This window comes from Montipora capricornis, chromosome 8 (genome assembly GCF_036669925.1).
Source record: "Montipora capricornis isolate CH-2021 chromosome 8, ASM3666992v2, whole genome shotgun sequence".
Lineage (NCBI taxonomy): Eukaryota > Metazoa > Cnidaria > Anthozoa > Scleractinia > Acroporidae > Montipora > Montipora capricornis.
In genome coordinates this window covers 36643740-36656241 of record NC_090890.1, presented here as the reverse complement: position 1 = coordinate 36656241, position 12502 = coordinate 36643740, and the positions used below count along the sequence as shown (strand labels likewise).

At 36.3% G+C, this 12502-nt stretch overlaps 1 protein-coding gene across 1 annotated transcript in view; it reads right to left on the bottom strand.

The window, feature by feature from the left end:
* The window catches only part of LOC138058879 (uncharacterized), a 19714-nt gene extending 7802 nt beyond the window's left edge, over nt 1–11912 (bottom strand). The window contains exons 1-9 of the mRNA XM_068904325.1: nt 11582–11912; nt 8675–8729; nt 6935–7000; nt 5724–5846; nt 3558–3643; nt 3133–3201; nt 1706–1757; nt 457–510; nt 183–236 (exon numbers count right to left, since the gene is read on the bottom strand). Coding sequence (XP_068760426.1) covers nt 183–236; nt 457–510; nt 1706–1757; nt 3133–3201; nt 3558–3643; nt 5724–5846; nt 6935–7000; nt 8675–8729; nt 11582–11743 — 721 coding nt within the window. The 5' untranslated portion in view covers nt 11744–11912. The remainder of the gene's footprint in view (nt 1–182; nt 237–456; nt 511–1705; nt 1758–3132; nt 3202–3557; nt 3644–5723; nt 5847–6934; nt 7001–8674; nt 8730–11581) is intronic.
* Between the last annotated feature and the right edge of the window lie 590 nt (nt 11913–12502).

Sequence of the window (12502 nt, the reverse complement as noted above, 5' to 3'; positions counted from 1 at the left end):
TTAGAAGTAAAAAATAATGAGGATAATAATAATAATAATAATATTATTATTATTAAATAAATAATACGTAATAAATAATAATAATATATTTTCTTTAAATCATATGTTGACTCCCGATCTCGCCCAATTGTGATCATTGTCTAGGGTTGAAAAATTAACGATAACTACGAGACTAAACTTACTTGACGTGGTATCAACTGCACCTGGTACACTTGGCGTTGTCACATGTTTGGAGGCTATCAAAGACATATAAAGAAATAAAGATTTGACATCATCATCATAATAATTGTAATATTATTGTTATTATTATTATTATTATTATTATTATTATTAATATTATTATTATTATATTGAATAAATAATAGTAATAATGATAATAATTTTTTCTTTAAAAAAAAGGTTGAGTCCGGATCTTGCCCAATAACATCAATGATAAGTACGAGACTTTACACTTACCAGACGTGGGATGCACTGCATTTGTTGCGGATGGCGTTGTCATATTTCTTGGGGCTATCAAAGTCAAAAGAAATTATTGTTATTATTATTACTATTATTATTATTGTTTTAATTATTATTATTTTTATCTTGTTTTCGCACATTGTATTTCCAATGGATCTTCAGTACTCCAGGAAGCTTGGTGACAGCAAGTCTCCTCAAACTTCTAGGACCTTCCTAAGAATCCTTGCCGTGTTCAGAATCACACTTTTCTGAAGCTCGTCTATCTTTGTCTCTATACCACTATTCTTTAGTCTCCTCTTTAAATCCTTTGGAACTGTTCCAAATGTTCCGATTACAATAGGAATTACCATTGTTTTCATTTTCCATAACTTCCTCAATTCTCTTGCTAGATCCTGGTATTTTACTACCTTCTCGACTTCTTTCTCCTCAATGCGGCTATCATATGGTATTGCAAAGTCTATTATTATTATTATTATTATTATTATTATTATTATTATTATTATTATTATTAAAGAGAGTCAAGTAGTCAAGTTGTACCACTAAGCAATCATCATCACACTAAAATTACCGCGTGTGCAGTGATCGTTTTCACGATAAAATTCAATATTAATGACGAATGGAATGACGCTTTTATTGGTAGCGAAGAGCTTGTTTTCTTGGACGCATTTTGTGATCATATTAATTCAGACTTATTGTTTAGTATGGAGGCATCATAGGTGGTTTCCCATATAAGCGTTTACCCTCTTAATGATAAGCTTTGAAAGAAAAATAGTCGTATCCCTTTTCTTTGCTTTGACGCCAAGCGTTTCACCACCGCCCTGGCGGTTCTTCAGGTCACATATAACTGACTGTGGACTAGCACTTTTGTTTGTTTGTTTGTTTGTTTGTTTGATTATTTAGTGTCTGCAGGAGTCCTTGGCTGTAAGAGTAAACAATTGCATAATATCTGTTGCACGGCGTTTCGAGTTCAGAGAGTTATTTTAGAGTGATAAAGGAAATGATTTTCCCTCCATAATTCATAGTAGCCTTGTTACACTTGGGATTGGGTCGAAATTCAAAGGTCATTCATGCGAGCTGAAACGTATTAAATAACTGGTTTAAAACTGAGTCTGGTCTCTGGAAGTGACTGTGTGAATGTTGTACGCTTGCTCGTTGCTCTATGTTTCGAGATCGAATGTATTGATCGAAAGGAGTTTCCAAACTATACCCGTCTCAACTGCAAGGCAACCGTGATTTATTTACTTACCGTAAACCATATAAAGCTCCCACTCGCTGCTATTGTAAGGAAGGCTGTGAATCTAGGAGTACAGAAAGGAAAGAACAAAAAAATCAACATTCAATCAAATCAATAATAATCAATAACAATTAATTGATTGATATTGGAAATCAATAAAAATCAATGCCTAAAAGTTGAGTGGGTATCGATTTTTATCGATTATCATTGATTACTATTGATTAATATTGAGTTTATTGATTATGAAATTTTTTAAAGTTATTTTCAATAAAACGCGCCGTGTGAATTAACAAACCATTCACAAAACTTTATTGCTACGTATGTCTTTATATTATCACAAATTAAATGCTTCAAATTTGTATCATTTTTACTACAGTTTACTATTAAAAGCTTACTAATTACTAAAACGTATTACTGATCAGTTATTGATTATCTATAAAAATCAATAATAATCAATAACAATTAAGACTATTTGATGAGTGAGTATCGATTTTTATTGATTGAACCAATCAATGATAGTCAATCGATTATTATCGATTACTATCCATCATATTGATTGCAATTAATAATTGATTTTCATTGAACTTTAAGATCGACGTGCGAGGTCGGCGAAAACATCACGTCAAAATATAAAGTATTTGGCGATTGTTCCATCTCGTTCACTTCGCACGTGGACGAAGTATCCTAAATTATATTAAAGTAAATGGTTTGTTGACAAAAATGTTGACGTGACGTCGAATAGCACAGTTTTTCCCGCTCTCTGAATTCTGATTGATCAATATTTAAATTTCAGTAGCTCTCGCCGTATGAACGGAAATCGGACCACATTTAAAATGTGCCAGCATTGCCATGGCATCTCCCAAAAATGCTACCAATAAATCGGAAGAGAGAAGACAATTTAAGCAAGTTGTCTCTTATACAAACCTATTTAAAATTCAGGTGGCTTCAAAGAGTTATAAGAACCCATGAGCTCTGCGATGCCGGTGCGATGCTCTTCCAACTGAGCTATATAACCACACAGTTGGGAGCGGGTCATTTTGTTGGCGGGTTCATGAGTTTCCGTGAAAGAACTCGGTGAAGGCATTAATGTATATTTGAAGGGTGGGTTGTAGGCGAAATAGAGAAGTGCACTATACACGAGGCGTGTAACTTAAAACTCTTTTCCTTGGAACATAGCTGGGGATTTTAGGACAACAATTTTACTCCCAAATATATGGACAAAAATTAGATGGATGGGATGCTGCACGCGCGCGAAAATGCTCGAAACGTTACATCCAAATAAGGAAAAAAACCCGAGCTGTGAACCAGAATTAACGGCTTCAAGGTCATAAGTTACTGCCGAGGTCAAAAGGTAAACATCATCCGTGTTACATTATTATGCTTCCAAATACATTGACAAAGAAAATGAAAAGAAAATTCAAGTAAAAACCACCATGTACCTCTATAGCAATATCGTTATCATATTTATAGTTCAACGAAGTGAGATTTGCAACGAAACATGTCTGGTTCTGAAATAAAAAAAGAGAAAGTTAGGAACGTTAGACAAATAAAATTTTTGCGGGTTTTGCACAAAATTTTGTCGCTCGACAAATAGTTTCTTTGAGTTTTTTGAAATGTTTTAAAGCCAAGTAATGGTAAAGCTAGAGCGAGCCAGTCATATGATATCAATGATTTAAATCTACATGCTTTACTCTCTGATCGTCCTTTTTAAAGCAAAACTTGTTCTTTTGCTCAAAAAAACGAAGGTCACGTGATTGCGACTACTCCTTTTTCGTTGCTGGTGAGGCACTGAGGCTGACCGTTTCGGAATGTTGATGTTATCTGGATTGATTTGGAACGTTCTAAATATTACTTATCCACTTACTTTTGGTAGTATGTAACAGTCCATGCCGATGTCATTAGTATCCACTTGCAGTCGAAAGACAATGTTTTTCCAGGTACCTATCGAATCTAAAAGTTACGCAGAATTGTTACTGAAATAATTCTTTTGTGCCCTTCTGATTGAAAGGGTGGACTGAGGGGGGGGGGGGGGGGGGAGGGTTGGCTGGTAGTTCTGTAGCGATGACCTCTTAGTGCTTGCTATAAACTGATAATGAAGTTGTTGAAACTACACTGATAAGGAATACAAATTGAGCTTTCGACTCAGCTAGTCTTGATCATAATGAAATTGATGTTTGTTTGTACCACTTTAAAATGGTCTCTGCGGTCCCTGTTGAAGACATTTCGTGACCTCAGCTGGCTTTCATGGACTTGAAACTCCAATTGAAAGGGTAGTCTTTTCCCTCCGTAATGTACCTTGAACTCGTAAAATGACTGGAGGTAAATGGCCGTTTTATGGTTTATTTTCTCGTAAACAAAAACAATTCAGTTCGGCAATAGGACTGAACTAGTTTTCTGTGAATGTCTGTGCCATTGTGCACTCCTCGCACGCACCGCGAACAACTTTGATTAACATATTTACTCGTGTGTTATTGGAATGCAGTGGATGTTTTTCAAAATATCTTTCTTGTTACGAGCCAGGAATAGCGACTCACATAAAAACAGTATTACTGAGCAAGTCTCCGCACGAGCAATTTTTGCGTGACATTGTTTCATCTGAATTTTTACTTCCTGGTGTTGATTACTGTCGAACTTTTATGCGACAAAGAAAGACTGGCTAGTCTTTTCAGCAAATACATTTGATTTGCCTCGTGTAATGGCTACAAAGATTAAAAAAAACTGTCACTTTCTTTTTTTCTTCAGATTTTGAAAATGTGTTTGTTTTAACACCTAAGAGGCTAAAGTTTGAGCTTTGGTTTTTATCCAAAGGCTGTTTACTTTGAGTGTTCAAAACTGACAGATCGGACTTCAGAAAGTTTGATCCAGGGAAACGTGACGTCATTTACTCACTAGCCTTGAACTTTCAGCGTGTTTATGCAGCTTATTATATATTCAAAACACGAGTTTAAAAGTCTTCCATGACCATGACCAAGAAAATGATTATCACCCTCAATGCTGCTAACTATATAACTTATACAAACTCGAGTTCAAAATTCTGAAAGCCTGAGACTCCAATGCTGCATATCAATTCAGCCGGGTACACACGCAATGCATTCTTAAAAACTCTTCGACGTCATTTTCTCCTCGATCCAGCTCCCTGAAGTTAAGACTTCAAATTATAAATGGCGGACCATTAAAGTGGTACTCTGACGAAAATCGCATCTTTCCTATCTAAGCCATTTTGAAACACAAGTAATCTGCGTGAGAAGCCAAGCGATGACGTGATGCACTCAACGAAATTTTGTTGAAATATGATGAAAAGAGATATCTCAGCCAATTTGTATCAGACATTTTTTATTTTTTGCAGTAAGATTCTACTAAATGTTCTCCACAATAGGAGCTTAACAGTTCTGTTACCATGACATCATACCGGGTACCACAGTAGAACTATTAGACTACCAAGTTTCAATGGTCTCGCTGCAAATTGGCCAAGTTAGCTCTATCTATATACTCAATATAATATTGGGTTGAGTGTGTGACGTCATCAGTCATCTCATTTGCATATTTTACCCATTTTTCAAACTTAAATATCTCCGGAACCAATGCAGATATTTGCAAACGGTAAATGGCGGTTTTATTCTTTTATGGAATTCTGTGTGATGCTCTCAAAAAATCAAGGGGTAAAAATTTGATCATAGTACCACTTTAATAGGAAAATTCCAGTCAAAATAAGCACGTATCTCTTTGAACTCAGGGCTTAAACCTTGGGTCACTCAGTGTTTCGTTAACATAGCTTTGAAATCCAAAGAAAAATAGAATTGATTTTTTGGTCATAGTAGCACTTTAACTGAAGTTCTGCAATAGGCCAGTCAAGCTTGACTGGTTCAGGTCTCTTTGTTGTAATGTCCCAGTGCGGGAATAATAATGAGCTTGCCCTCCAGCATGGCGGATTTTGTACCATGTGATCGTTTGTTGCAAAAGGCCTATTCTTTCTTGCAAGCATCAAGTTTGAATCTAGTTTGAATAGCGTTTGTAGAAATGGATCACTTACCATTCATGGGTGGCCACGTTACATTGAGAAACCAGTCGTCGGAATTTCCATATTGGAAAATGGCTGCTTTAATACTTGTACGTGTCGGATGCCATTCGATGGACGGTTCTGGTACAGGGCACACTGCAAGGCAACCACAACTACGCTTGAAAAAGTTTTTATTTCAACTTGAAAAAGACTGAGCTCTTTGTTCCACATCTCCATCACCATGTTAACGGTGAAGGCAGAAACGAAGACCCCAAAGCTGTGCTAAAGATCCATTGATAGTGCACGTGGCCGGGTACCTTTGTAAACGAGTTGGGAAGTGTTGAGATCGGCACAAAGACAACAGATTTATCCCTTGTTTCAGGGCATCGTTTTCTCTGAGTTTTTTCTTCTGCAGCTGCTTTAATGGCAATGTAGAATGGAATTTTGGAGAAGAGGCACAACTTCGAACGATACCAGTGTCAATGTTTTGACAGTGTGTAATGAGAATTTCCAAAAGAAAACTGGTGGGAAATGGATCCACATAAAGGTCTCTGTTCAAACAAAATTCTGCTGCAATTCTGCTGCATGCAGGTGGAAATTTGAAAAAGCTTAATTTTACAGCTTAATTTTTGGATATAAGAACCCTACGCCACATGATCTCCTACATAGATTTTCCCAGAGCATCAGATCATCAGACAAAAGATCCGAGGCTCTGGAGACGAGAATATCTGTACGTTCTCATAATTTAATTCACCTACTTTCTGATGATTTGTGCGAAAGCGCTAGCAAAAGCAAAGCGTCTATAGTTTTAGAAGGGGTGGCGCAGTGGTGAGAGCACTTTTCGTTATTTTAAAAATATTTTGGGATTATTCCACCTTAGTTAGCGTTGTATAATATGGGCGAACTACCCTATGATTCGGTTAGAACCAAGGGATTTAAACATAGAGAGTAAACAATTCCATTGCACTCTATGTCGTCGAAACATTGATACTTGGTTCAGTACTACAAGTTGTCTCTTTGGAGAGTTCTGCAAAAAAGTGTTTTAAAATGCGTGCTGCTCGTACAACATGGTTACTTTGGTTATCCAAAATAATTGTTCTGTCGCTTTTCAGTTGCTGTAGTCGTCGTCATTATCCTGGATGTTACCCTTCCGACCTTCCGATATTTTATTCACCGACCCAATGTATTTTGAGAGATTTTGGAGTTCTGTCAGTGGTGTGAATGAAAGAACTTCGCAAACTTACCAGAGGCCCGTTGAATTGTGTTAATTTGGCGACGATTCCTGGCTTTTACATTCTTGAGGCGATGAGCTGCCAAAATTAAATGAAACAATAAGAATCACTTTGAGTTCAAGGAGACTAAAAATCATATTATAAATGTTAAAAATATATGTTATAGTAATAATATATTATCAGAAACCGATAAGGGTTGAAACGTGTAACGGCCCCTTGTGTTCTGGGAAACAAGCTTCTGAATATTCAATTTGCTAAGTACCATATTTGGAACAACAAGAGCGAGGGGTTTCCAAATATGGTACTGAGCACTGAAACATTCAACCAATCAATTCGCACTGAATATTCGGAAGCTGTGAACGCGCGTTACACGTTTCAACCCTTATGGGTTTCTGATATTATACATTATATTGATAATATAATAATAGCAATAATAATAATATTATCAGGCATGATAATGTTATCGATTTGATGATGAAAATTACAGGTAGAATCATATTTAATACAACGTTTCGGTGTCCTCATGACACTATCATCAGGTCAAAATATAATATTTAACAGATAACAAGAATATTAATGTTCAAGTTCAAGTTTAAGGGACTTTGAACTTGAACTTGAACATTAATATACTTGTTATCTGTTAAATATTATATTTTTACCTGATGATGTTGTCATGAGGACACCGAAACGTTGTCTTGAATATGATTCTACCGTAATTTTCATCATCAAATCAATAATATATTATGGTGTTAAATTATAATTATAATTACTAATCATTATTATAATTATAATTATAATATATTAATAATATTATAAAGGGTAAAAATTATGATATTTTATTTGAAGGATAAACTGCAACGAAGACTGCAATAGAGAAAAACTTCCACTCCTCGGAACTGAGAAGTTTACGAACAAGGTCAGCCCTCATGCGACGTCAAATCCGGGAATCGATTCCGAGACAATTAAAGTGGTGGAAGGCAGATTCTCTGACCGCTACTTTGATCATAATTGTATAAGAGGGATTTTTTTGAGTTAATGATGCCGATCATCACTTGTGAAGATCACAGAAGCTACAAAAATGTCTAAGGATAGATGTTAATATGTATTTAGAAAATAGTGTACTGACAGACCATAACCCGGCTCTTCCTTTTTCATCCCGAAACCCCTGGCACCATACGTAGCGTCGGGTCTCCAAAATCTCTGCAGCTCTATCGGCGTTATCTTGAGTCATGCGGCCAAAATAGTGCCCTGTTGGCGTGTTCTCATTGTTTTCCGAAGAATAATGTTTGATTCTAACAAGATTACGTTAGTACACTAATACTGAGTGTATATCTTGGTTTTTGGGGATGAAACCTGTCTAGGCCCATTTTGACGTCATGCTTCGTTAAATGTTCTGTTGTAGAATTTTAAGGCGCCGTCCTCACGTATCCGAATATTTTCGAAGAACGGAGGGCGTTTTAAAAAACCTTCCTTTTCGGCGACCGAAAACGCCATACTTGTGTGGACAGGAGTCAATTTAACGGAGGAAAAAGTCTCCGTTTTCGAAAATATCAGGATACGTGTGGAAGGGGGTTCAAAACGTTTGTATACATATTACTCAGTTTTTACTCAAGATAGCAAACCTTATCATTTCCTTGTTCGATACCAGTAAATTTGAAATGACACCTTTGTGAAGGTGCAAAATAATTAGTCTGTAAAAAGAATTTGTTGAAGATTTATGAAAAGATATTCCATCAATTTCAAAATACGCACGTTTTCTTCCAAGGGGGCATTTATGATGGCATGAAGTGAACACGTCATGATTTATCTGCAAAATGAAACCAAAGCATTTTCAGTTTTTTTGTATTCGGAGGATTCATTTTGCATTTTGTATCATGTTTCATTCAAATCTATATCCATAATTAGGATTTTATATATGTAGTTCTAGTTCACATTCATTTAACAATTATTCATTTATACTGAGGTACTAAAAAGTATCATTTCATTACATACCGTGCAGGATGAACAACAAACGAACGGAAAAAGTTAGTTTTTCTTCCCAAGTCGAAAATTTAAGGTTACGCTAACAGAAATTTCACTTACTCGGAATATCATTTTTTTCTGATCACTTCGACTTTGATAAAAAAAAAAAGTAATATTGATTAAAAACAATCAGAACGCACAAAAACAATGTCTTAGCTGGTGTCGTATGTATACTAACAATCATTATAACGTTAGATATATGCTTAACTAAATAACTTGAAAAGTTAATTTTTATATTACTTCATAAATAGATAAATGTTATTAAATAGTTCTGATGAGTGAATGCATTCTTTCAATATCTGTGTAAATTACAGCTTCCTCTCTCTCTGTGGGTTAATTATGACAAAACAATTAATTAAAAATAACATTTCCAGCTCATGAGCTGCGGGGAAATACAATGACGGAATTGCAAAAAATCTCGGTTTCTTTCGGACTGTTGTACTGAGTGCAAGTTTAGTCAGTTGCTTAGGTGTAAGGTAAAAAATGGAATTTGGCTAGACAAAAATTTTATTTTGCTCCACTATGACTGGTCAAATGGCTTTGGTAAGTTTCCCTATCATACAGCCTTAGTTTCTTCGACTGTTGTATTGTGCAAGTCTATAGTTTTTTTATGCGTTTGTTTGCAATTGGGCTTTTCACAGTGACATTTCTAACCCTCTTTACAATTCTATTTGCTCCAATAACTTTATGCTTGTAAGCCTCATTGATCATGGAAAGAAAGCAAGGATTCTTTTGCAAAGAAACAAAAAACTGAACGCCTTTAGTAATAACGTTTCCCGAATATAGCATTAAAATGAACATCGGGATAAATTATCTTGGTTTTGAATTAACTTATATGCAGTTTCGTACTTGCATTTTTGTGGCCTTGAGCCAAACGATTTGGCAAACAGACCGGGACTGAAAGCAAAATTAAGGTTGGAACATTCTTGGAAATCCAATAAGAATTGAGAAACATATTATTGAACTGAATGCAAAGTACTTTTACTACTAGCGTAACTACTAACGATTTCGTTCCAATCACTATGGTAGCTTGAAAAAGCGTGTAGCCAAATTAAGGGAGCCCGCAGCGCTAACGTTCGGAGTGGCTAGGATAGCTGAAAATGTTTGGCTCGCGCTCCGCTAAAACAATCTTCCAGCCGTTTTCTCCGAGATCGCCGCTAAAAATGAGAAACTGATTTTTTTTTTGACGAAAACAATCGTCGGCTTCAATGAATAGACCCTTAGAGGCAATCCAAATAGAGTTCCGTTGTCAACTTCTTCAAATTCTTCTGGTTAACCTATTAATGAGGCATAGACATTGAACTTTCGTTTCCTATCATTACAAAAACAATGTTTTGTTTTTCTTTCCAACAGGACAGTTTCATGCCTTTATTGCTTTTTCAGATGGCCGTCCCTATCGAAACGTTCAAGAATGAAGATTTTGCTTTAACCTTGGCGGAAGAAGGGATTACGGGCATCCGGCAGAGCGTGAACATTCCTCCCATTTGATCGGTTGCGTATATTTTTTTCCTGGCTGATTTTAAATTACAAGAATTGGACTCTGTTAGATCAGTTACAAGTTCTCTGAAAATGAGAGATTTAGAAATGTTAGAGCCGTTAACTGCAGTACTGATATGCAGGTTACTGCTTAGCCGTAAACAGTAGTCCAACCACTCATGTTCCATATTTTACTCGTCAAAATTCTGCCGCTCGATAAGTCTTAGAGAGGGTTATCATCGGCCGTTTGTAATAATTGAAATGATAACTAATAAACTGCAGTATACGTAGTTACGGAAGCCAACAGTCAATTATATTGGCTTGAAACCTCGATTCCGGCCAGTTTCCGAGATAATGAAATTTAGAAACTAAGGTTTTAGGGACCATTGGCTTGTTCTACAATAAGAGGTGTGCTTTGAATATTAATCTGCTGGAGGGGCTTTCTAAAATACAAACAAAGCGTTTTGCCTCAGGGATTCGTCTAGAAAGATCGGCGTAAGGCATCGAAATCTTAGAAAGAGAATTTAATCTCCTTAAAAATCAAAATGGAAAATTGAATTGGTCCAATCTGAAACATTTAAAAGTATTTTTCTAATGTGGAACTGAATTGCTGTTCTCACTCATGCAAATGTTATATTGAAACAGATGTTTCATCATAACAAATCAGTAAATGGAATTAGTTGATCATGAATAAAAGAGAAATTTCTAACATTCTGATACTGCAAGGCAAAGCGATCTTCGTTCCCACCAATTTTGCGGACTATTTTTTCAACGATTTTTCATATTCGTCTTACCCGCGGAAAGGTACTTTTTCAAGTGTAAACTAGAAACGTAATCACTAAGTCTGGCTGAACAAAAATTGCAAGTTTGTTAGTAAACACGTTACATAAGCAATACGGTATCTTTTTACATTTGTCTGGGCATTTTACTCTACTTTACTTTACTTTACTTTACTTTACGTGATCGATTCGAAAAACTATGCATTCCTTTCAATGCCATTCTTAACCTTTTGAGGTCTCTGGTTTTAACTTAATATGTCTATGCAAGCCTTGGTCTTTAGGCTTTTGGTAAAGTAGTCGTACATACGCTCGTCAATTCCAATTTTTGCTGCCAAATGGCACACATGTACAATATTCAATAACGGCACCACCGGCAATTTACCTGTGAATCTCTTTGCGGGCTCTCTCCTTGAGCTAGTCGACATTCGCGAAGGCAGAGCGCATGTTGTGTTATAAGCCTGTTTGCTTTTGCTTCAATGCACGCCACAAAGATCATAACACAACATAATGTCCCCAAAAGGGTCCTCTTCGTTTTTGCAGGCATTTTTCACTCAAATGGTACGCGCACGACAAGCGTGCAGTTTCTTGTATCCATGTTTTGTGATTTGACACTGTTGAGAGCAATTTGCAGAAATACGTCGTCTTAAGTGTCGAAAATGCGCAGTAACCGAAAAAGAAGCATAATAAGCATAAGCATTGTTAACGCTCGACTGGATGAATGAACATGATCTCCCATGGTAGGACGAGGTGGGGTTGGAGGAAGGAAGGGGTTGATCGGTATGCCCCCATTGTCCCTTTCACGGGGGTTTTCTTATCATTTGGGGGCGAGTTAGAAATTCCGTAGTTTAGTTGTTACTTGTGATGATTACTGCTTTTCTTTTACAATACACTAAAAAATGTAAAATGTAGATTTTTGTTTATTACATATCATTGACCCAAGCCCATAACAAGGAGCGTACAACTTCATTGTATTTGTGGAAAGGCGTTTTTACCGACCGAGTTATTCTTTTAGATTGACTAAATATGCAAATTTGTGACCTTCTCGTTTTCGTCTCTGTCGTCGTTGCTGAAGCTCCCTTGTGTTGAAGAGTGGGGAAAACGGCTTCATCTTCATTCAACATTCGCGAAAACAAAACAAATGTTGAATGGTTGTTGAAGCAAAGTTTAAACGCTTCTAAACTCATGCAACATCGACTCAACTTTGATTCAGCATGTTTCAATACGGTTGAAAGGAAAGGGGGAAGCGACATATTGTTGCATGATGTTGCAACATCTGTTGAACGGGCTGGCCAAACGCACGCAA